The sequence below is a fragment of the Centroberyx affinis genome, unplaced genomic scaffold (genome assembly GCF_046629955.1).
Source record: "Centroberyx affinis isolate AG114_WGS23_722 - 3 ecotype Tasmania unplaced genomic scaffold, CSIRO-AGI_Caff_v1 ptg000398l_1, whole genome shotgun sequence".
In the NCBI taxonomy this organism is placed as follows: Eukaryota; Metazoa; Chordata; class Actinopteri; order Beryciformes; family Berycidae; genus Centroberyx; species Centroberyx affinis.
The window spans coordinates 467334-493187 of NW_027279066.1; the positions used below are offsets into that span (position 1 = coordinate 467334).

At 40.6% G+C, this 25854-nt stretch overlaps 1 protein-coding gene across 1 annotated transcript; it reads left to right on the forward strand.

The window, feature by feature from the left end:
- Positions 1 to 153: 153 nt before the first annotated feature.
- sycp2 (synaptonemal complex protein 2) lies at positions 154 to 25791 on the forward strand. The gene is made up of 47 exons (XM_071516321.1): positions 154 to 228; positions 421 to 561; positions 663 to 791; positions 920 to 1024; positions 1143 to 1167; positions 1689 to 1774; positions 1872 to 1966; positions 2119 to 2153; positions 2236 to 2378; positions 2529 to 2581; positions 3035 to 3080; positions 3908 to 4012; positions 4190 to 4250; positions 4631 to 4779; positions 5175 to 5249; positions 5508 to 5597; positions 7570 to 7678; positions 8232 to 8389; positions 8608 to 8676; positions 8919 to 8985; positions 9099 to 9150; positions 9308 to 9387; positions 9582 to 10009; positions 10127 to 10254; positions 10444 to 10480; positions 10579 to 10649; positions 10754 to 10799; positions 10905 to 10945; positions 11052 to 11112; positions 11642 to 11810; positions 11901 to 11986; positions 12098 to 12265; positions 13107 to 13277; positions 14192 to 14350; positions 14991 to 15141; positions 16397 to 16707; positions 17470 to 17760; positions 18049 to 18100; positions 18227 to 18361; positions 18581 to 18733; positions 19710 to 19912; positions 20203 to 20297; positions 20631 to 20730; positions 20977 to 21035; positions 24541 to 24619; positions 25046 to 25102; positions 25344 to 25791. Exons 1-47 carry the CDS (start codon positions 205 to 207, stop codon positions 25413 to 25415), a joined length of 5220 nt encoding a protein of 1739 aa, XP_071372422.1. The 5' UTR covers positions 154 to 204; the 3' UTR covers positions 25416 to 25791.
- Positions 25792 to 25854: the final 63 nt, after the last annotated feature.

The following is a 25854-nucleotide window of genomic DNA, read 5'->3' on the forward strand; positions in this document are numbered from 1 at the left end:
TAAAAATGGTAAAGGTTATGGTTAGGTAGCATCTTTGAGGGATAAATGTGACAATGGTTAGCTCAGAATACCAAAATCAGTCCAACTCAGCCTAGTTGCCTATGTCAGTGATTAGCTAGTAAAGGTGGTATTTGCTCTTTTATTTTTACAGTTAATGTTAGCTTGAAGGGAAGGAAGAAGGGAGAAAGGTTCTCAGCTGGAGGAATGGCACCCGGTCAGGACCAACAGGTGAGAATACAAACTTGAAAATCGCATGTAATGAACTGACACAGCCATACTCTTACCTAGCAGATAACGTCAAGGCTAATTCAGCCACACTAATTCAGCCAAATTATTTTAGATAACTACAACATTTGTTGTTAAATTAATGTTAGTCTTAATGGTGAGAAGCAGATTTTGATTGACCATTTTCATGTGAAGCTGGAGAAACTTGTTGATGAGGCGCTGAAGAGCAGCAATTTCCAAACATTGGATGTATTTTTGCAAGAGGACATTCATGAAGGGACCACCTTAAAATGTTCCAAACAGTTCCTCACCAAATTGGACAAACTTGTCAGCAGGGTAAGATCTGCCCCAGCACACTCATTAGTATGCCATTGTTCTGTATTGTAATTGTATTGTATTGGAAATGGAAAGAAACAGTGTCATTACTTTTTATGTAGAATTTAGATCAAAAGGATGCTAAATCTGCCAGTTTGGGTCTCAGTATCCTCTACAAGTGTGGGAAAAACATGTCGCTATCTGGAGGTCAAGGGCTATCAGGAGTCATAGCTCAGGGCCTTGTCAAAAAGATAAGTATTTAAACACAATCAACAGCCACACACCTATTACTTTAAGGCACACAATGCATGAGCACTGTAGATTTATACGTACAGTGTATGTACTTGGCAAGTTGTTGATAGAAATGTGTTGTGTGCACATGGTACATTGGTTTGAGAAATGCAGGCACCTGTGGATCCAGGGCGGCCCACAGAGGGATGAGACGTTGCTGAACCTTTCGGAGGACTTCTTTGATTCATTAATGGTGAGATAATCTACAACAGTAAAGCACACTTGTTTATGATGAAACACTGTAGAAATTTGCTTCACCAGCCTTGTTAGTGTCTGTGATGTAACATTGTATTGTTACCCCTTTCTTATAGGTTGTTCATGAAGCATGCAAAGAGGGTATGTTTGCACTCCTTTGAAATCTACAATTATTGATTTGCTTCTCTCTTGTTTGTTGATGAACTATTTGTTAGAACTAATTGGATGCTAAAATGAACATGCACCCATTCCATTTTAAATTTTTGAATGTTATAAAAACATAAATTCTCAAGTTAAACTTCCTTGGATTATTTATCTACCAATATGTAAACCACTGGAATCTTGCTGATAGTTTTGTGATAGATAGGGAGAGGGCTCACTTCTCTCCACACTTGTGTCCAAATCGGTGGTTTTGATTCCGCTGATTTTAGTTAAGTCTATGTGCCACGTTTGGATTTTGTTGGAGGGCACTGTCTCCAATGTGTCCTTCACACACTGTATAATCATAGGAACAGTGTGTTGGAATGCTTCATTTATCAGACAAGCCAAGTTTCCTACAACCAATCTAAAATTTTGACATTCATCACAGCCATGATAAATGTCAGTATTGAACAGAGAGCTTTGCTTCTGTGTACAGTGTTGACACAATATGTCTTTCACAGGAACATACGAAATCACTGAATCCCTTCTGTATCCCATTGGCCAGTTGGCTGCGGACCCCAGAATCTACATCCTGATCCAAAAAGAGGTGTGGAGCGGTTTTAATGAATATTTTGTTGCAGTGTCATTAAGTAAGATGGGTCAGGTTTTACTCTGAGATTAAAATGCTAATAACCTCCTCATAGGCTATTCGTAAATTCAACATCATTCTGGACAAAATCCCTGCCGAGCTTAAGAAAGAGAAGAAGATCCTATCATCTCAGGAGGCCTCAGATGTCATGTACGTGGTGGGAATTACTTCATAGAGACGATCTTTTTAAAATGATAGATATTGCCTCTCTATGATTATGATGAACTGCACTGTCATTTTTTACAATAGCCACACATTCTTTGAATTCCCCTGATTCCTGCTTGTTTGTCATATTTTCACAGGCTAAAGCTGGCCAGCCAGATATTGGACGGTGGTGGTAAGTTTTTCTGAACACATCTCTCTGTAATCTGAACCATACTTAAACAAAAACACATGCAAACACAGTCTGTTTGTGTCAGATTATGACTTGCAGACAGCCCTGATGGAGGCGCTGTGCAGAATGGCCTCTCCTGACCAGAGGAAGGAGCTGGCAGACCGCTGGTTCAACATGGAGTATGTGGCCAGCGCCTTTGTCAAGATCCGCGATTCTGAGTTTGAGACGGTAAAAAAAAAAAATGCAGTTCAGCCAAGAGCATCACCTTTGCCTTTGAACACCAGCATTTGCATTTTGTTACGCTACAATGGTATTGTAAAAAATATTCCAACAATAATTCAGTAACACAGAATTTAATGTGAAAGTGTGTGATTTCAGGATTGCCGCAAGTTTCTGAACTTGGTGAATGGGATGCAGGGAGACAGGAGAAGGTATATACATACTATAGTGCATACCTCAGTGCTTCCCAAAATAGGGTCTGGGGAACTCTAGGGGTCCAGAGGGTTGCCAGCAAAATGAGGAATAGTTCAATTTCAGTATTTTTTCACTCAGTAGACTCTAGCACAATGAGAAAATGTATTAATAATGACTATTTTGATCATAGCTTTCCCTCTCTCCCCACTGATATCAACCTACAGAATATACAGTTATATCGTTCTGTGCAAAATCATATGTAACAACATTATCTTTTGCTTCACTATCTTCTCATATGGGGCTCCCTAGGATAAAATTGTATTAATTAGGGGTTTGTTATTTAATGCATATCTGTTTGAGGGTCCTTTTTGGGAAGCCATGCCATAACTGACTCAAGAACACTTTGTTTGCTGTCGTGGTGCTCATGACAGATGTACGTTACTGAATAACACTGTTCTCTCTGCCTTCAGAGTCTATTCCTACCCTTGTTTGGAGGTTTTTCTGGACAGACATGAGGTCAGTATCAGCAGGGATTCCATAGTTACAAAAACTGGAAAAATCATGGAATTTGAAAAATGTGTTTTTCTTGTGTAGAAAGAAATTGACATGATAAAGCCTAGATTGGAACTAGTACAAATTTTGTGCAGTCCCACAGTACATCTGAGGTGATGACATAGACATAAATACATACATGACACAATTAATTAGCATTTTATTTGCTTGGCTTTGTGGTCAAACAGCTGCCTTATTATTTTTTCAACATACATACATAGAAACATTGTATAATTGTAATTTATTATATAATGCCAGATAATGTTGTGTTACGATCATCAAAAGAAGTAGCTATATTGCTATATATCACTACCACAGTAATCCATTCAAACTAATAAATGAAGAAGCCAGACCTAGGTTCTCTATTCGGGTAGTGTCATTAAGTTTTATTTGCTTATGAGAAGAGAATTATGAATTGCAGCTAAGATGTGAAGATTGATAGGTAAAATGAAATTCTCACACTAATACGCTTTTATAAATGAGATACTGCTCAATATAGAACCGAATTGATTTGTAGAAAATTAGTTTTACCACTTTGTGATGAAGTTTGATAGCAGCCAAGTATAGAGGAGTCCATGGCACTGGTGAGAAAAAGCTAGCTTGCATGTAGAGTGAGATGTCATAGAAGTGATTTGATTGCACTGAGTGATGTGGTTACACTTATCCTAACCTGGTCAAGATTAGTCAATGAAAAGTCACAAACGTGGATTTGCCAAAATGTATGTGGAATCCATAATGCACTCTAAAGTTTTTCAGTGGGTGTATTGAAAGGAGTGTGTTTATGTTGTCAGCTGCTGATGCCCTCTGATGAAAAGCTGGAGGAATACTGGATCGACTTCAACCTCGGCAGCCAGAGCATCTCCTTTTACTTCTCTCTGGCTGATGAGGAGGCACAGGTACCTTGTGAAAATCAATATTCAGACAAGGGGCTGGTGATTTACATTTACATAATCAACAGCACAGGTTGAAATAACCTCGGGGCCCTTTGCGTTAGAGACATAAATGGCTGTCATGTCTGATGAAGACTCTAAAGTTCTATAGATAAAGTTTTGTGTGTTTTTCCCTTTACATAGGAGGTCCAATGGGACACAATATGCATCAATGAGAATGAAGTCCACAGCTATACTGTTACAGGTAATCAATGCACAATGATCACTGAAACAGTATTTACTTTATTTACATTTACTCAGCCCTTTAGCTGTAGTTAGCCCACAATCAGGCAATGCAATTATATAGTACCTTCCAGTAGCTTTCCAACAGGCATAGAAAAGTAGGACCTGACTGTTAAACCACAGTTGTAATGATGTATGAATGAACCTTCTAGTTTATGTAACTTTTAAGGCCTTGAGGTTAGTAAGGAAAACAGCATAACAGAGAAGAAAAAAATCAGGTATTTTAGTCTTGACAAGACAGCGTCCTTTTGATTCCTATGTGACTGTCCTTGTGTGCCTGTGTGTGTTTGCTCATGTACGTGTGAGTGTCTAACAGTCTAACAGAGCATTGTTTCGCTCCAGAGGAGGGCAGGAGGCATGTGTTGAGGCTGAAGCTGTCAGAGCTGGTGGGTGTGGGTGTGGTGGAGGGGTCCAACCTCACCATCCACTTCAGCTCCTCCCTGGACATCCTGCAGGCTGCTCGCAGAGTCTACGGACACAGCAAGAACAAAGTAGAGTCCATGGCTTACTCACTCCATGCTAATTGACCACAATGCTGAATGCTGAAGAATATTTCTTCTGTTTTCTTCTGACACAATGCAGTTTTTATTATTAAATGTGAAAAACAAAACGACCATTGAATTGTAGAGATACAGTAATGGCATATAGAAGAAGTTGGCGTCCTTTGAAAAGAAAGAAGGAAGTTTTGACACAACATGTAGTTTAATTAATTTGTCAATCTTACAGTTTTGTTCAGTTTGATGTTACTTGTATCAGCTTGCATAACCAGAAAAAAGCAGCATTCCTGCCTCTGCTCCAAGCAGTCAAGAGTGTGTTCATGTTAAATTTAGTTTTGTTCCTTCAACTCATGTGAAACCGTATCTTAACATGCTTCTCTCCCTATTAGAGCTTTGTGGGCAAGAGTAGTACGTCAGTAGTGAAGACCACAGTCAAGATCATAATGGATGAGAGCAGCTCCCAGGTAAACTATGGCCTCAAGCAACCATTTATATAATGGCTTTCAAGACAGTGCTTCTCAAGAAAGAAGAGTGGTCATTACAGATGTCAAAACATATCAAATTGGCTTCAGTTAGGAATGAGGTTTATATTTACTGTGATTGTACTGTATCAGAAATGCTTTGAGAATTTGGAAAAGCCCTGGAAGTGCAACACAGTATTGCAATTATGAATAGATTGTGTGTTAACAAGAATGCTACGGCATGCCACTGTCTCCATACAGGCTGTTGTTCCAGAGAGCCAGGTGTCTCTCAATGAAAGTGAGGGAAATGACGCCCCCTACTGTTTACCTCGTCCAACTGCACCCTTACAGGTGGAAGAGATTTGATATTTCATATTAAACCAAATATTTGACAATATTTTAATAGTTCTACCATATTGCCTGTGTGTGTATTCAGCATATTATACTGAAATGTTGTTATTTCAGTCACCACTGTGGTTATTCTGCAAGGACTTTGGGTGGAATATTTCATCCTAAAACAGAATTCACAATATTACAATGATCTTGGACAGTTCAGTGAACACATACACTTAAACAACCAGTCCCTCCTGGACTTTTTGATTTTGCAGTTGCAATAATTAATATTAACAGTAATAATTAATTGATTATAATAATTAATTCATAATTAATCAATCCCAACAATATTTACGAGAACTTGCAATTTCCCCAAATTACATAAATTTTTAGCCAATTATCACGCTTTTTTTGCATGAAATGGCCCAATCAAACCATACATCAACAAACTGTCTACCTTGGTCTTCTTATACTACAACCAATGACTCCTCAGTGGAGTGTTTCAGAGGGACGAGATAGAGCATGATTCAGAGGACAATGAGTTGTAGTTTCAAACATGAGTTTTATGAGTTTTATTCATCCCTTGAAGTGCACTTTTTTTAATTTAACCTGCATCATTATACTTTCAGTTTTATCCTGAGCCTTTGGTTTTGCATACTATTAGTCAGAAGAACACAAAGTCTACCTGAAACATAAATTGGCACTTTTTAAATTAAATTATATTACTAGTTGAAGGTGTTTTTTGGTTGGAACCTAGCACAGTATTTTGCTTTGTTGTAACTTATATTATTTCTGTTCAGAAAATAAAAAGAATTAGTACCAATGTTTTTCCAACAGTTTCTGTGATATGCAGTACACTCGTTATCACAGGAAGGGATGATAAAGTATATGACTCTTAATGGGAAGTAGTTATGTATAATCAATTTTTCAGTTCAGTAACTCCCCAACTCACAGTTTTTACAAATTCACACAATTTTCTTGCAAAAAAACACCAATTGCATCACATTTTTTGACAAAAGCCAACAAAATACAGCATTTTTGGTCACAATAATCACAAAAAAACACAAAATCCTGTAGGCACTGAGCCACTAAAGCTAGAACTACTAAAGCTAGACTCCAGAGAATAAAGAGTCCAGTTACAGAGTCCAGTCTTCACCTGAGGGAGTTGTCGCCCTGCATTATGTTGAATTATTAAACCAAAACATGCAGTTAAATGTGTCTGCCAGCTGTTGTAATGGAAATCACTTCTGGGGCCAGTTGCATAAAGCTAGTTTAAGACCAGTCTAAGTCTTAGACTGGTCTTAGATTCTCAGGGTGGACTAGTCTAATTAAGACTATCTGTTACTTAAATATTACAACTGATTTATTTTGAGGTAGGAAAAGTTAGCCGCCTTCCCCCCTGGCTAATCTTGAATTAAGAACTTTGTTGTTATGGCAACGAGTCGGCCTAACTGTCAGAGTGGGAAGTTTAAATACTGAAGCTGTTTCATAAAAGATGGCAAATATTTGTTTTTGGAAAGAGCCTTAAGAAGGGAGCGAGTGTTCAGTGACAGAAACAAGCCATTAGAGATCTACAACAATCAAGAAGTAGTAGGAACAGGTAAATATAAGTGTCTATAGCAAGTTTGACTTAAGGTCACATTTAAGTCTAAGACTAGGTCTATCTTTATGCAACTGGCCCCTGGTGTCTCTGTCGCTGTGATCAACTGTCAAAGGAAGTAGGGGGCGTAGTGGGGAGACTAATTATTTTCGGTTCAAGCCATGTGTCGACCAGTATCTGCCCTGCTAAAAGGTCCTTGTGCAAGAAACTGAATCTGTATTGGCCGCATTGGCTCTGTTCTCTTCTGTAGCCTGTGCTGTGCCTCTCTGTGGAGGGGGGCAAGCAATGAGAGAATTTCCCTATGGAGATCAATAAAGTCACATTAAGATGGTCTAGTTCAGGAGGCCACATACCTACAAATACACTTAAACACTGTGATTCTCCGTCCAGATGGTGACTCCAGCCAAGAGAAGGATCTCAGAGTCCACCACCTTCATCACCAGCAGTGCAGGAGGAAGCGTGCGTGGTGCCAGTCCCTTCTCTGTTGTTATGCCATCAAGTAGGTGACACTAGAAACTGCCTTACAGAGAGTGCTGTAAAATCAGGTCTCCTCATCATCGTCTTATGCTCAGGGTATCTGCAGGTCCTTAAAATGTCTGAAAAAGCTTTAGGTAAATTATCTAAATTTAAGACCTTTAAAAGTATTAAAATGTCCTAAACACAGTTGTAAAGATCCTATTTTAAGAAGAAGGGGAGAGTTGATAGAGCACATGAGGAGCGGTGGGCTGAATCACAGACAGACCCTTCTGTGTCTGTTGGGAACTGGTTCAGTTTGTGTGTTTGTGTGCGTGTGTTGATGTCTCTTCATTTGCCAAATTCACTGTGTTTAAGGTATGTCTATTTCACATTCATCAATATCATTTTCTTATTTAAGTAAGAAGTACCCAAGTTGTTTTTTTAAGATCCTTGGAGTTTTTATTTTTGTCTCAACTGGACAGTTTGTATTTCTTTTCTCTTTGTCATCTGTGTGTGCAAATAAACTAAATCTAAGCTTTAAACAAAGAGCTACGGTTTAAACCTAAACTATCACTTTGTTCTGTTCTCCCTGTCAGATACTCCAAGCAGGGGCAAAGGGAAGCCAGCTCTGCAGATGGTCCATTCATGTGATAGGCAGGGTGAATTTTACCTGGGAGAGCTAGGGACGACTGCTAAGACCTCCGGTCATGGCACAACCCCTAGCAGCACAATGACAGGTGGCATGATAGAGCAGGTAGGACACAGGACACATAGAGGATGCACATACTACATACCGTGAGTAAGTGTTAAAAACACACACACCCTATTTAGTTCTTAATGGCTTCTCGCACTCAAAGAAAAGCACACAATGTGACATTATAATTAACTGTAGACAAGATGTGATATTGTTTGTACTTTTGGATTCATTTGACAGTCCCTCTAAATATCTTCATTTCACTTTCTCTGTCTCAGAGTGATTCTTCTCTGCAGAGCAGAGCTTCCAAACAGGCCACCAAAAAAATGGCTGAAAAATACAGAAAGGTATAATCACCAAATTATCATATTTGTACCCCTAACCCATTCTCCCAGATAATCTTTGCTGACCATGGGTCCCAACCAAGCCTTCGATCAGGATTACCCTTCCAGTTGTCAGAGAATCTGGTGTAAATCATCCCGATAAACCTCTCGTGTGGATAGCCTGACTATTTTAGTGGCAGTTAAGTTGTATTTATCCCGGAATATGTCATGCATCAGCATTTGTTGGTTCTGCGCTCGTCCTACAGAACATCCCAGTGGAAAAAGCAGTGGAGATGGTTCTCGCTGGACAGGGGAAAGAACAGGAGCCTCTGGGTACTGTTTCACTAGACTGACTTTGACTGTAACCCAGCACAGAAACATAGCCATGGTGTTATTGAACCAGCTATGCCTCCTGAACCAATCACTGACCATCTTTTTACTTACAGAGCATAGTTTTGTGCCTGACTCCCAACCCACCATGAAGACTGAGAGAAGCATGTAAGCACTGTGAAATGCCTCCACACTGCTCACAAATATACTGCCATCACAGTAACAGTGTTCTGAATGGTGGTGTGTGCGTGTGCCTGTGCGTATGTGTGTGTGTGTGTGTGTGTGTGTGTGTGTGTGTCCACATGTGCTTGTATTTCTACACTAGATATTCTCACTGGAACAAACTGTCAGTGTCTGAGATGCTAATGATGCCCACACAGAGAATCAATACTCTGCCCAGACCTGGTAAGGAAATAACTCATTCCAGTATTTGACTTGCATACAAGCCACTGATAACACATTCATACAACAACATTAAAGATGTTGGTCCGTTCACAAAAAAATGCTATTTGTCCTGACAGCTAGGTACTTTTTTGTATTGAGGTATATTATATACGTCAATAAACCTTTTCTCTGTTTTTATTTTATTTTATCTGTAGGGCCCCGTCCAAGTTTGGAGCAACAACAGGAGCGTGCATTCTCCTCTGCCCAGAGAGTTTCAGTTCCAGGCTCAGGCCCAATCAGTCGCAAGCAGCTCCACACAGAGCTGACCCAGCGCCTGCAGGAGGTCCTCAACGAGATGAACCAATCTCCTGGGCCTCAGGAGCCAACTGAATCCCAGGGGAAAAGGTCAGAGGTCAGAGAGGAAGGCAGAGGCTCCTCATGGTGTGCTCCCAAAGAGCCCCAACAGCAGCAGGTAGGGAGAAAGGGCCTGGCCAAAGGGAAGAGCAAAGATCAGAAGTCTCTGGAGGCAGATCCGGCTCCAGTCAAAGCTCCAGTCAAAGTTGCCCCAACTCAAGTCCTGCAGGAGGGAATAACAGCCAACCTCAAGATTAAAGCTACTGGGGCCCTCTCCAGCAAAGAGAAGGTATGAGTTGTATAAGTGTTTCAGAGAAAAGTGAGCAGCTTAATATCCACGTGCAGCTTCTTAATGTTGTATGAGCATCTATATGGTGTTTCTTATGTCTCTACTGTCTCCACCCAGAGAGATGCAGAGGTTGCAGGCAGCATGGTGCAGCTCATCTCTAGCCATTATGAGAGTAACACCTACTCCACAGCTAAAGCCACAGCAGACAGCATCCCTTCATTCTGGATCCCTCCACCTGTTAACAAGTAAGTACTTTGACGATCCAAGGGTCACATAATGTTACACTGTAGTAATATGCTGTAGTAAGTGAACAGAATTTATGTCTAGACAGACAATGGCAATAGTCGACTGTTGGAGTGTGTATTCTTGGTCAGAATTATGACCTTGCTATATACACCTACAATATAATTCCTTCCCTTGCTTGTTTGTAATAGGTCAATGTTTGATAAGAGCTGGTTGCCAACTGCTAAAGTAAGTGATCATAAGTTGACTCATGCTGTGTAATACAGTAACTTGAAGTTCCTATTCCTCTGCTTGATTTACTAAGGATGTGTTTTTATCTGTTGTAGAAAGAAGTATCTGGAGCTGCAAGCCTAATGAAATCCCACAACAAACCCAGAAAAATGTCTTTGGAGCAGAGGTAATATAATTCTGCAAAACGATTTGAGATATTTGGACATTTCAGTTGCTCTCAGTGCATTTTAGGGTTTATCTCATGCATTTTCTGTTCTTTTTGCTGTACAGAGAAGACATTTTTGCATTCAACGTTGATACACCGTTGAGTATTGGGGTAAATAATACTAATGTCAGTTTTTTATAAGCCTATATCTATAATGCTTAATTAATTGGCATGCCGTTGCAGTGGTGTATGAGGTCTGTTTTCATTGCTCTTTAGGGAAAAGGCAAAAAGACTGAATCCTCTGTGATATCGAGCAGGTAGGTCTAATGGTTGAGACTGGCCCATGGGCTTACAATGTTGAAACAGCTCCATGTTGTGGTATTAAAAACTGTTTAATTTAATACTGGCTACATTGTTTAACAGTGGCATCCATGACTCGTGGACACACCCCAGCACGACCAAGAAAGGACAACCTGTGGCAAAAGTATACTTTTACTATAGTAGTCTCATAATTAGAAGGTGGCGGAGACTACGTTTGTCTTGTTTGTTTGTGTGTGTGTGTGTGCGCACATGTCCATGCCTGTATGTGTGCGTGATGTGCATGTGTGCATATGCTCCTGTGATTCTCATGTACAAAATCTTCCAATGTGAGTTTTTTTTTTTTTTTTTTCAAAGGTGGTAGCCAGTAGACTACTTAGCAACTGTTGCTATGTTGCCATAAAAAACCTAACCAAAGCATACTATGTTGCACATGGCAGTTAGACAGAGTTCAAATACAAGTTGCACATTGCAATGCTCCCAATGCTTGTGAGGAGTACCGGTTACACTCTACATACATAAATGTGCGTTAGCATTTCCACTTTGGTTTGTCATTGTGGTCGCTACCTTGAAGTTTGAATGTTGAACTGGTGAAGTTTAGGGTTAGTTTATAGAAAATTAATGTATAGAGTGGAGGTCCTCACAAGGCTTCCTATACGTACCTCCCTTTCCCTCATTCTCTCCCTTGTGTGCAGCAGGGGAAGCGATATGTGAAGAAGCACCTGTTCAGTGACACAGAGACAGACTATGCTATGACAGAGGTCAGCTGGTTGAGGGAGTCCAGCAGGAAGCCCAAACCCAAAGTTACCAAATACTCCAGGCAGGCGCCTGCCAAGCCAGAGCCTCTTGCTCCTGATACTACATGTAGGCTTTACTGTAGACAGAATATTGATATAATCATTATTTAGAGAAATGAGAGTTTCCATAAAGAGAATTTGCTCTAATTCATTGCAGATGAATCCCCAGATTTACCCACTCTCCCTCCAAAACCAGTAAAGGAGAAGACCAAACCCAATAAGGTAAGGCAGTGTAGTTGTTCTGTAATGTTGTGTATTGTCATCTGTACATAATGTGCCACAAGCCTGAGATGCACTATCCTAGTCAGCCACAAGATGTCATTGTTGTTTTACCAGAAGAGGCCCTTTATGAAGGAGGCAGTGGAGCAGCCAGAGAAGACAGTGAAGCCAGCAGCAGCCCCCAACAGACCAGCAGCAGCAGGCAGGAGGCCCCAGAGAGCTGCAGCCATCACTACCAAGAGCTACAGGGAGCCCGACACTGATGACAGCCAATCAGAATCAGAGCAGCCTCCTGCTTCCAAGGCAAGAGCTTTCCCTCCCCCTTATGTCACCTACATATATCTTTCAAAAGTACATGAATTCCTTACCGTCTTTTGAAACAAAACTGAAGTAATAACTTACTCCTTGATATGCACATGCATGTTAACATTGAGTATTTTTGTTTTTTTGTTTAGACAGTTGGTAATTTGCAAGGGAGACAGAGTAGTTGAGATTAGGAATGTCCTGATCAAATTTTTTTGTCTCCAATACCGATCCGAGTTATGAAGTACCGAGTACCAATCGGATATTTAATTGAAAAATTGTTATTTTTACACCACACTTTGTAAAGTAAAGCTCAAATTAATCCAGTGCGTGGTCAGATTTAGCAGTGACCTGGAGCAGATGTCTGAACTCCAAATGTCTGTAGTGAAACTAATTGTGGCCACATCTTTCATGCAATCCAAGCGGTGTTCACATACTTTGCTGTATAAGTACTTTGCTGCTGTTGCGGGAGGCCAGTCTCTGAAAGGTAGTGTCAAGAGGGCAAACTACAGCGTGGCTCCAAATGCTCCATTAAACAGTAAAACCATTCATTTTCCACCATCAAGAGAGCTGGTCATCCAGTGCAATAAACAATAATCTTCTCTGTTATTTATTTTTTATTTATTTTAGCTTTCTTGCTGCCGTGGGGTAATTTATCTTGTTTTTCAGCGCATGCTCTAATGTTTGCAGCTTGGGTGCAGATTTCCTCTGAGCTACTGTCTGTGAGAACTTGTTGTACTCCTCCGAATGGTGTCTCTTGAAGTGCCTGATTAGTTAGTAGTATTGTAATGACAGATAATGCCAATGCTACAACAGACTAATTTTCTTTTTCCTCAAATAGAAGTACTCCTGTATTGATCAGCTGCAGAAGACTGAGAAAACTTGCCATGAGGCTGCTCACATGAAGAAGAAAAAGACTGCCCCCAACAAGCAACCCACCAAAAGCTTTAGGAAGCTAGAAAGCGACCATCATAGCAGCCAATCAGAGACAGAGCAGCAGCCTGCTCCCAAGGTGGAAGTCCTCCACTTTTCTCATGCCATGTACTTTAAGCTTTTGAGAAGCATTAGATTGTTAGATTGAGCTGATATCTAATACTATCCTGATGAAGTGATTATTATTTTACATGCCGCACCGCATCTGCATTTGTGACTACATCAAAAAATATGTCACCGTGTGTTTTCACTGCAAGCCACTTGGTTGATGGGTTGCTCTGTTCTGACTGACTGTGGGCAGTGCAAGAGGCTCTGTGCATCTATGTAATGATGTCGTCCAGCTACAAAGTTTGGAACAGGCAAATCATGTATTTTTTGTTGCTTTTGCCTTTAGTTGTTATTGCCTTTCATAATGTTACATCATTTTAATAAGTTAACATAGCAAGCTAGCCAGTGCTAATTAGGTTGCATTCATCAAAAATAAACAGAAAAAAGTTAATAGAATTACTTCAGAACTTACCATCAACGCCAACGATGGATGCAACCGCTCTCCAAGCATTGTGTAATCTTTCAAATAGAAGTTGTAGAAAACTGGGAAGCTTTGAATGGCTGTAATCAACTTCTCGTCCAATTTGCAGTTGCCAGACAGAGCAATTGTTCATGAAACAAAATCACATTAGTAGGGAAACGAGTGGCAGAAATCTGTTTGGCTGTTGGTGGCCGTGAAAAATTTAGCCATGGCCAACTTTTCTTGACTGAAAAGCGTGTTGACTGTCCATGTATGTGCCAAGTTTCCCTGGTCACTGAGCTCCATAGGAAATTAATAAACTTCTGTTGAGTTGCTGATTGTGTGGCTTGCAGTGTGAATGCACGGTAAGGGTCATTTTTGCGCATGCTTTTTTTGGGAGGCCTTTACACATTATAAATGTGTTGATAGGCAACTGTTGCAGCACATAATGTCCCATAATGACTTTTTTGTTTGTCCCCTTATAGAAATATTTTGTGGGCCAGCAGAGGAAGAATGAGAACACTTGTCAGGAGGCTGCTGAGATGAAGAAGAAAAAAAACGGTTCCTCCAAGCAATTCACTGAGACCTATAGGGAGCTGGACAGCGACAACCAATCAGAATTGGAGCAGCCACCTGCTCCCAAGGTGGGAGCCCAGCCCTATTCTTATGTCATCCCATTTTACCTTTTGGAAAGGATGAGGCTGTATGAACGAAGCACTCCTGAAGATAGATAGATCATAGACTGATGATGATGTATAAACTCTAATGGTTCCTGTGGGAAAAGTGGGGTATTGGGTCTGCAGAGAAAAGGATAGAGAGGAGAATACATAAGAAGAACATATAGATAAGAATAGAAACAAATAACAAATATTGCCTATAATACAAGTAATTACAACAAAAAAAACATATTATATAACAGATGTCTGTTATAGGGTCTTTAAGCTATACAGAACTCATATGGGTTTGCAAGAATTCTCATTATGTTGACAACTGACAGATTTGCAGTTTAGCAGATCTTGGCAGTTTACAGATTTACAGCAAAAGAGCAAATATGTACCATTGACTCTCAACATAAGACTCACAGAGCAGCTGTGTAAGTGTGCCTTGGTAGCTGTTCACATTATCAGTTATACAGATGGAAGAACATATGCATCCCTGAGAGTGTAATGATGTGGTGATTAATGTTGACCTTACCAAGTAATGAATGCCATACTACATTTCATCTGTAAGCATTATTATGGAGTAAATGTATTTTTGTATTTCTATCGTTATGTTGTCAAGCAGCACAACACTGAGAAGACTCGTCAAGAAACTACTAAGTCAAATAAGAAAAAGTTCACCCCAGCCAAAGAACAGATGAGTGTACCAAAGGATCCCTGGGCGGCCTGCTTGACCTCTTTCTCTCCCTCCCCTCCTTCCATCGAGAGGATGAGATGTAAGACTGTTTGTGGAAAAACACACATACCAACGTCAGAGTTAGATAATAGTCATTTGACCCCGTTGATGTCAGCTATGGCCAATTTACTGTCTGCTAGGCAATTCATGGTTGGTTACATGGTTTGGTTTTCTATCACAGTGGCCATAGATATAACTGAATAGCCCTTGTGACACTTTGTTGTATAGGAAAAGCGGGGATTTAAGTTTCCCACCACTAAAATGAATTTCCAACGCTTGGATTGCAGTAAACTATATGAGGTTGTATGAGGTACAGAAGAATGAAGACACCTCCATCTAAAATACGAAGCTTATTCCATTTACTTTGCAGACTATTCAGGCAGGCGGAGGGTCTACCTGCCCACATTCATCTCGAACAAGCCTAATGACTGTCTACATATCTAGACTTGTACAACATATATTCCCAGATGAATTAATTCTCTAACATTTTCTTTGGGCCTATATTTTATGTAGGCTATATGTTATGTCGGCTATACTTTATGTAAGCTGTTGTGCAAGATGATAGTTGTCATGGTCAAACCCCAATTGTGGGTATGGCAATAAAACAACTTTTTTTCGTTGTCCCTGTCTCACCCTCTGAGTTGAATGCTTGGATTTTCCGCCGTGAAATGGTGGAATGTCACCAGTATTACAACAGTATGCAAGAGATTAAGTCTCTGCAAAACACTGATAACTGCAGGTTATTGATCTTATTAACTGAGTTGCAGTGTGGTTCTTTACAGTCTACTGAACAAGCACATTGTCATTTCTTTCTCTTGGCCAGTAACTGATTGTTGCAGGCTGCACCATGTGGTAGGTAAAGTTAAGCCCTGCTGTAAGAGAATAATAAATTATCTGTTTAAATGCCCGAATAACTTGAATTGGTCAAACCCGCACTGGAGTACATGTACAAAAGAATCTTCTTGCCAAAAATCCTAATGGTCACGCCTATTTTATATCAAAGTGGAGGTTTCAGTCATGAGATTGTTTTTTTGCTTTAACCCTAAAAGCTTGACGCATGCCTGTAATCTACTTATGTGCTACATGCATTTTTACCCTATTTCTGAAAGATTTCTCTAATCACCTTCTCACAGTAAACTAAAACAAAAATTGAAAATTGTTATATAAACGACCTGATTGCTCTCCAGCCTCTTTACTGTAAACTGATATGAAGAAAAGCATGTATATATCGACCTCTATCTCCACCTCCTGAGGCCAGCTGTCTGAACATCTGTGCTTATTTTGGCCCCTTACAGCTGCTGAGAGGTCGGCCCCAACCTTGGCTCTGACCCGCTCCCCTCTCCTCACCCCGCGGGGATCCCCTCTCCCTGTCTCCCCCATCCCCCCCTGCCAGGACACCCCCTCGCCCATCCTGCAGCTACCCAAACCTCCTCGCTCTGCAGTCAGCGGTAAAGGAAACTTCAAGCCCTCCTCCTTCTACAGTGCAGAGATGAAGGGCAGCGCATCCAAGAACCTTTCCCTCCACTCGCTCCCCTCTCTCCCTTCGCTCACCCCCATAGGTCAAACCCCTGCACCCTGTGCTGCCAAGAGACCAAGTGCACCTGAGGTAAAATAGCACCTTACTGTAACCTTATTTATGTCTTGTGGCCTTGGTTAGAGTATGTATTTGGGGTCAGGGATCACTTTTAGCTTGAAAGGTCAGAGATATATTGAAGATTCAGGGAAAAATTAAATAACATGTCCCCTTTGATTTACCTTCCCATTATATAGCCTAGAAGTAGCCTAGAAGTTAGAGAAGCAAGCTTGGGACCAGAGGATCGCTGGTTAAAATCTCCAGACCAGCTGGGAAAATGTGTGTGGGGAAAGTTCAGAAGTAATGCTCTCCCCTCCCTTAACAACAACAGATGCCTTGAGCAAGGCACTTAACCCCCAGCTGCCAACAGTAGTTAGGGGTAATAGTAGAAGACTTGTACTGGGCAGCTCCCAGGTGTGAATGTATGTAACTGTATGCATGTGAAGTGAACATTGATGAAAAAGAACAAGTGTGCTCATTTGACTTTCCCTGGATAAACGCATTATATAATTATGCATATGATGTTGGAATTACACATTATGTTAGGAAAGATTAAGTAGCTTGATTGAAGTGACCTATTTAACACCAGGCAGAGCAGAAAATAGCGTCGCAACTCTCCATCTGTCCCTCTTAATGCATTGTGGAAAATGTCTTTATCATTTAACCGTCACTAATCGGTGACAGGCATGGTGATTAGATAATCGCTAAATGGGTTGCCACATTTCTCCCTGTCCATCATTCTCTCACCAATCTTTCTGTCCCCCTCCATTTCTTCTTCCTTGTCTCTGTCTCCAGATGAGTCCAATCCAGCAGCCCCTCTCCTCAGCACCCCAGTCGCCTTTATCCCTGTCCTCTCAGCACCTGTTGACCTCCACGGCCCTGGAGCTGGACAAGTCCTCCATGCCCTCCCCTACCCAGTTGCAGACGCCTGGGGACACCCTCAACCATGGCCTCTGTTATGACTCCATTAAAGTGTCTCCAGTATCCCGGGTGTCGCTGAGCCAGTCCTCCACTAAGTCATCGGTGCCCATCGCTAGAGTGAAAGGCAGCGCCACTGCTGCCCTGGTTCTGGTTCATAAAATGGAGGTATGGAGGACTTTGCTGCACCTTTACTTTTACCTTGAAGAACAAAATTTTAAGGTAGCTACAAATATATGGGAAACAGTGATCCTGAACAGTGCTTGTAGTACAAAACGCATCATATCTGCTTTGCATTTGAATGCAATTGAACTTCACGTCCCTTACAAATTAATTTTGAGTTGTCCTTTTTTTCATACCACCCTTTTATTTAATTTTGGTTTGCTGAGTTGAGTAATTCTGAAAAAGCTCTAGCCATCAGACAAATGACTGATGCGTCACTGTCTATTCTGACAGAACACACCATCTTCAGACAGAGAGCTAAAGCCTCTACAGCATCATATCTCAGGTAAAAGACATTTTTCTATTCAACTTGATGCTTAAAGCCATTTTCACAAGCTGCTACCAAGGTAGATGTGTAGTATAACAGATAATATATTACAACTTACTTCAAAATTAACGGTTCTTGTTACAGGACCCAGTCGCAAGCGCCACATCTCCCACCCCGTGTCCAGTAATTCAGAGGAAGATGAAAAAGAAGAAACGAAGAAGGACAAAAGCAGAGGGCAACATTCTGCTCGAATGAGGCCCAGGAAACTGTTCAAGTCCTGTAAGACATTGTAGATGAATTTAATAAACCACAAAATCAGTCAAGAATATCTATTAGAGTGGAACAGCATCTATTGAGAAAATTGTACGTGGAGTGGTTTGAATCACGCCAGCCTAGTAGCTAAAAGTATTGGGTTAAAGAACCTTACTATTTTAACTGTTTCGTCCCTATTATTAGAGATAACTCATGTGGAATAATATGTATACTTCCTCATTTCAGCAATCAAAGGTCATGGTCAGGCCCAGACCTGGGGAGAGCAAAGCAGCTTGGAAGAAGAAGATGAGGAAAAGAAGGAAACCAGGCCAAAGGATAGTGCTTTCAAAACTACCAAGAAAGGCTATCAGAGCATCAAGAAGACAACTCGTGGCACAGGTACCCATTACCCCAGTTTTTACTTTACATCACCTTCAGTGTCAAGTGACAAGGTGATTTTTATTTGGTGCCCTCTCTTTCATTTCCCATACAGGCAACCTGACATATCCCCAGTATCCAGGTCATAGGTTTTTGGGCCAAAATGTGTCCAGAAAAAGAGAGCAACCAAATAATTTTCTTTTGAATTTTCTTTAATTTCAACTTTATGACATATGAAATACATCATTTGAATGTAGAATCCAAAACTGTTTAAATATCTCAATATTTGAAAAAAAGATTTCGAAAAATATAACTTCTAGCAGCAATGAACAGGTTACCACAGCAAAGAATGCACTGAGTTCCCTGATTGCCCCACAAGGCATTATGGGTGTTAGAGTTGTTATCATCACAACACAACAGAAGTTCAAGTGGCTGTATTTTCTTTAAATTTCAACATATCGCAACAATCTCAACATATATCATACGGTGGCCAAAAAGTTATGGAAGTTTGTGGGTTTTATCCTGTAATGAAGGGCAACTCTGGATAATAATATGTTTGATCTTATGAGCTTCTGCACTGTATTTGGTAACAAAATATAGATTATATGTAGTCTCTTGTGGTGTTTCTAAAAGATCTTACCGTTCAAGGTGTTGGGCCTTCAGCTTTGCATTTTGTAAAACTTCACTTTTGTTTCCTTTGCTCAAGAATTGAGCCTCCAACTCATTTGGCTGTACATAAAAATCATTGTCATCATTACATATTCTCTGTTTTCTTTGATACTGTCCAGATGGGATATTTTCCATCTTGTTCTTCATGCAGTTTGATGTGCTACTCTCTGATGAAGGCCACAGCATGGCCAAAATGCATTGGAGCTGGTTTTCTGTTCTCTTCTGTTGAGCTAGGCATTTTTATGTTTTTGCTTGAAGAGTGCCTTGGAGAACCTTTTTCATGACGTGTAATCAAAATTTGTCTCTTGACTGTCTACGTCGCCATCAGTTATTGAGGTGTCTCCTGAAGGCGAGGTGAGCCGGGTGGTGTCCTCCTCCCACATGGTGAGCTCCAGCCACTGGGAGGCAGAAGTGGAGGACGGAGACGTGGACTTGGACGAGGATACGGAGCTGCCAGACATCACGGTCAACCCCAGTGACATGGGCTCCATGTGTCGGCAATTCAGCTCTGAGCTACAGAGGAAGTTCCAGGTTGGATGCCCACACACACACTGACACTCATTCAAACACAGACAGCCAGCAGGGCAGGAAACACTGCAACAAAAAATGCATTACCGCCACATTTATTCTATATTTGGCATGTGGCCTATGTGTGTTTGAGAAAGCATTCAGATTTTTTTTTTTTCTTCAGACTATTCTCACCTGAACCTCTCGGAGACTAAATGTGCCACTCATTTCAGGTCTTTTTTATACTCCTGAGCCAGGAAAATTCTATGAAAGGATGTCCTTACTGAACTTCTTTTGTATGTGTTTGTATTCAGAACCGTTATAGGCTGATGGAGGTTTACAACAAGCAGGCTCTGAAGGCTGCCCAGCAACATGTGTCCTCCCTCAGCATGCAAGTCAACAAGTACAGGTCCGTTAGTATGCCAGTGTTGTAAGAAGAGCAGGAAGCTATCTTTTCCATCCACTGGTCTCAATGGCTAACAGATTCCAAAATTAACCTGCAACTTTCAGTTTATCCACCATCCAAAAACGACATGAACTGGACCTCTGAATGGTGGCTGGTGTTAAATTCCCACCGTAGTTGCAGGTTTACTCTATTATCCAAGTACACATCTATTTTATGGGCTCCAAATCTGACAATGTTCTGTTTTCCTGTAATCTCAATCCCCCCCCATCTCATCTGTCATTTTTGTTTTCTACTTCATTCCTCTATTTTCTCTCCTTTATCTGTCTGTCTGTGCAGGACTCAGAGGATGGAGCAGGTGCGGGGAGCCCTCGTGGAGGAGATCCACAACTTGGAGCAGGACAATAACACACTGAAGAACATGGAGAAAGACCTGACTGTAGGTATCCCCCTCTCTCTCTCTCTCTCTCTCTCTCTCCCTGTTGGAATGTGTCTTTTGCCAACCAATTGCTTGGCTGAAACTACCATTTGTATAAAATCCAATCACATTTTGGGAGTGAATGTTGTGTATAAAACACAATATCTTACCAAGCAATATTCTAAGCATTAGTTGAGAATGTTGTCCTATATTGTGATAATGATTTGACCAGTGTCTGATCAGTGTTTTGTCTCTGTTTTCTCACAGATATACTGGAAAAAGCAGTCCATGGCCTTTCGTTCTTACCAGGAGAAGGAGACCAGGAGGTGTGTGTGTGTGTGTGTGTGTGTGTGTGTGTGTGTGTGTGTGTGTGTGTGTGTGTGTGTGTGTGTGTGTGGGTGTGTGTGTGGGTGTGCGCACACACGCACACATGTTTATGTGTAGGGCTGTACTGAAAGGACCATGTTGTTATTTTGATGCTTTTGCCGTGCCACACTCTAATCATTGCAGTCCCCACAGGCCAAACCCAAATACTCTCTAAAAGGTTGAATAACACATATCCTTATCTTCAGAAACATGGATTAAAACAGCATGACTGGAAAATACAAGTTTCCCTTGGGCTTATGATCATAAGTTGGATATGCACCCTAGAGCATAAGCTGTTTTTGTAGAAGGATGTGGTTAGTGCATGCCTCTTCATATGACTGAGCTGAGTTCAACTGGTTCAGTATTCTTTCGCAGGGTTTCTCCTACCAATCTCCAGCCATGGTGGTGCCACCCTGACTACGAAGGGGCCACCCTGGCTACTAGGGATGGGAAGATATATCGAAATTCAATATATCGTAATGCAAAGTGATAATACGGTATTGTGGCGATATGGTATTACATATCGTTATCTACATTTTATTCTGCTGTAGTAATCACAAATGAGATGGCTTGCTCATCACAATTTCACAAGCTCTCTATTGAAATTATATTATTTGCACTTTGTAATGACATTTTTAAATTGTTGTTTACATTCTAGCAAGCCAGTGCCATTGCTAGAAAGATTTGCGGAACAGAAATGTGCTCAGAAATGCAATTCTGCACATAACTTTTATATATTACATTGTATTGTGGTTTGTGAACCCCCATATCGTGTATTGAATCTTATCGTGAGATAAACATATCGTCCCATCCCTACTGGCTAATATACCCAGGATTGCCACAATCTTTGAAAACTGGTGAAAGTTGGTGGGTTTAAGAAAAATAAAATAAGGCTTTAAAGGTTAACTAACCCTAACCCTAACCCTTTTGAACATGAATGGATGGCCTTGAAAGCACTTGATTTTTTATGGAAATATAGCACCCAAATTCATCAATATATAGCTCTCTCCATTCTGGAATCAACACTTAACACCCTGAGGAAAACCGTACGATGGTTGTTTGGGTTGTTATAGCAGCAGTGTTCAGCTTTAAAATGAATGATTTCACCATGATTTCTTTACCTGACAGGGTCATGAGTAAAAAAAATGACACCTGTGATGTCTGATTTTGCCCAATGTCATGTCTTATCCCAAAACATGCCAATTTTGAGTCCTTGAATTTACTAAACAAAACATTGAAAGTCCTTGAATTTGATGTCCAAGTGAGTGTGGGAACGCTGTATACCTGTACACTCTCCCATTTGTTTCCGGGATTCTGGTTATATAACTCTTTCTGCCATTGTGTTCCTATGATGTCGTTCCTCTCCGTAATCTCTCATATTTCAGAGAAGTTCTCATTTATAGTTAATCAGGCTTTGCACCAGTCATTTGTGCTCAGAAGTCATTTGAGTTGTGCATCACGTATGCTCTTTGTTCGCAACATGAATTTCCCGCGCGTTCCTTCACACATTCCTTCCAACTAAAGGATAATTGAGACTGGGGACATGCCTAAATAAAGTCTAATAACCATCAAAATGTGATCTTCAGGAGAAAGTTAGTCATTAGATTTATTGAGTCACAAAACTGCCTGAAATAAGACTCACTTTGTTTGCCTTTTTTGAACATTTTATTTTGCCTATTCATTTTATAAGATAAGAAGCTAGGAACCACACTGAGATCCCAACTGTGGAGTAAAATAAAGTATATTCAGCGTAGAAATTGGCATTCTCTCATATCTAAACGTAAATAAGGCCTCCATTGTCACAAAAAGTGCTACCAATATCCCATTTACAGCTACAACAGTGATCTCTATGTGTGTGTGTGTGTGTGTGTGTGTGTGTGTGTGTGTGTGTGTGTGTGTGTGTGTGTGTGTGTGTGTGTGTGTGTGTGTGTGTGTGCAAAATGTCAGCAGATATGGCTTTGAGTCATTTTCAATTAATCTGTTAACATTTAATTTTATAAATAACCTGTAAATAAAAAATCCACTTTGAGATTATGGGATATTGTGTGTAGATCAGTAACAAAGAATCCTAATTTAATCAATTTTGAATTCTGATTGTAGCACCGCAAAACCTTTTACCTTAACATAAAAAAATGTAAGAACTCACCTTTGCCACATCAGACAGTGTTGCCACTTTTCTCAAAACGTTGGGGTTAAAGTTTTGTGGAAAACGAGTATTGAATTAGCTGACGGTGTGCTCACGATCAGGTTATGCAATGCAAAGGAAAACAAACTCCTGGATGGTAGTCCAAGAGACAAAGGAGTGTGGCCTCTATCACTGAGGTCATCAGTGAATCATGCTCCTGATATAGTTTGGGCTGGTGATGTGGTTCCCCCGTGACCATCCTCTACCAGTAAACACACTGACTCATTTGTGATGTCATTGTAAGATCTCCATGGGTTTTTGATGAGCGGCAACTATATGGGTTGAAAAACACTCACCCCACACTAAAGGTTGTGTCATATTTTTTTTTTAATTAAAATCTTGTCATAGCTATCTTAGAGGCTTTTATTAGAGGAGCCTTAACCTGTAAAGTTGGCTGTGACAGTAAGTGCATAAAAGGAAGTCAGTATTTGGAAAAATCAGGGGTTTGACTTGGGGATCTGTATTTGATGAATAGATCAGGGTTTGATAAATATTTTATTGTTGGTTTATAAAAAGCAGAAAATAGCATTCACGTTAATGTTACAGGCAGAGTGAGATGATATATCCATTTGCCGATATATCCGGCCGATATTGACCTTTTATTAAATATCAGGTATTGGCCAGTAATGCCGTCCACTACCAACATGACTCAGGTTGCTCCTTGGCTGCAGCAACATAAAAACAATCTGTAAAACCTGCAATGAAATGTTCTTAGTTTTTCATTTCAATTGTTCAGTATGTTTTTTTGTAGATTTGTACATTGAATAGGTGAGGTGGGTCACTCTGCCTTAAGGAGCTGCTAACCCACCTGAAAGAATTTAATTAATAAGGGTTCCAATGGAGAGTTGTGGTGTCCAGTGACCAGTGGTCCCATTTAAAGATATTGAATGTCACCTCAAAATATGGGCTAGCGGCAATTTCAGTCTAAAAATATCATCTGCTTTCAAAAACCCTTTTAAGTCAAAACCTAGTTACAGGTGACATTTCCTCCTCACAGAGCATGAAAAGAGCTCTGTTTGATGTTTTGCTCTTACTACTTCTTTTTTTGCCATTCATCACATTAGATATGAGAGACTATAAAACATTTTGGCTGAGTAATCACTGTAATCAGGTGAAGAAAACATCTAATGCGTTGAATGTTTATCCGTATCTTTTATGTTCCCCACAAACCCAAACCTTTTATGTTCCCTTTTCCTTTACCTTTGGCTTGTTTGCTGTCTCAGCTTCTTCGCCTCTCCTCCTTTCGTTGTGTGACTGTTGTTCTTTCTCCTTCCCTCCAGATTTGAGACCCTGAAGAGTGCTTTCCAGAACAATGTGTGTCACAGCTTGGAGTATGAGGAGAGGATATTCACATCCCAGGTGTGACCCTGAGGCCTAAACCTCACAGTTAACATCCAATATGCCCTCCAGTGTGTTGCTTAGGTGTTTGACTTCTAAGTCAGCTGTGTAAATTAACAGTTCTGATAGTTTTGGATGGAGAATGGTTAAGTATAGAGCATGCTGCGTTTTTGCATATGATGTGCATTCTTCATTTGGCTCTCCGGTCAGTTTAGCAGTCAATTTCTAATCTGAAAGTGGAACTCAGCCGGACTTGTCTGGTTTTTAAATAGAGCACTTCACCGCTGCTCGTCAAGCCGTCTGTCCAATCATTTTGTGCTGAGTGGCCTTTAAAACAATTTGCTTATCTCATTGTCTCGTGTGTCAATTCGCCCCCCGGTTGTCCTGACTGTGGCATATTCTCTGTTCCAACCCATAAAACCCTGCGGTGCCGCCTGCTGTCTTCAGATGTGCCTGATGAGAAAAGACATGAAGTCGGTCCAGGACAGGCTCCTCAATGAGATGGTGAGCTGACACGACACCAGTGACCCTTCAGCAAAGCTTACAACAAAACAATTAGGCCGACATTTTTTCCCTTTCATTTATAATGTTTTTCACTGTGTCAGCAAAAACGGGGCCTCCTTTGAAAGCCCTCACACAAAGTGCAGTCTTGAGAGGGAGAGCGCATGACCCTGGTGATGCTGTATGAGGCTTTAAAAGAAAGTGTGTTTATTATATATGTTCTTGTGCTTGTGTACCTTTGTAGCAAGAGGAGGAGATGCAGAGTGTGAGGAGAGGCCTGCAGGCTCTGTTTCTGCCTGAGGGAGCCCGGTTCTGACTCCAACAAACCTACGCCAAAGGTCCCACCCCTTTAAACAAGGTTATGAACTATGCCATACTGTGTACACTGTGCTGTGTACATCAGCTGATTTCAAAAATATTTCTCTGATGCGTTCATGTTTCCAGGTTCTGCCTTCATTGTATGTGGATGTGTTCATTTTATGTACACCTGGATGTGTTGTTGCTATTTGTTAATTTTTTTGAGCAATGTTAATTTATTCTGATATGTAATTCAATTCAGGTGGTGTTTTACACCAGTATTTTATAATACTGTTATAATATTATATTACTGTATAATATTTTTAATGCAAATTATTAACTTATTCATGTAGGTCAGTTGAGCACTGAAAATGACCTACTTGTTTTGAAAATTTTAAAGCAATAATAAAAGCTGTTTAATGACCCACCAAATATATTTCAAATGTGAAATGATGTCT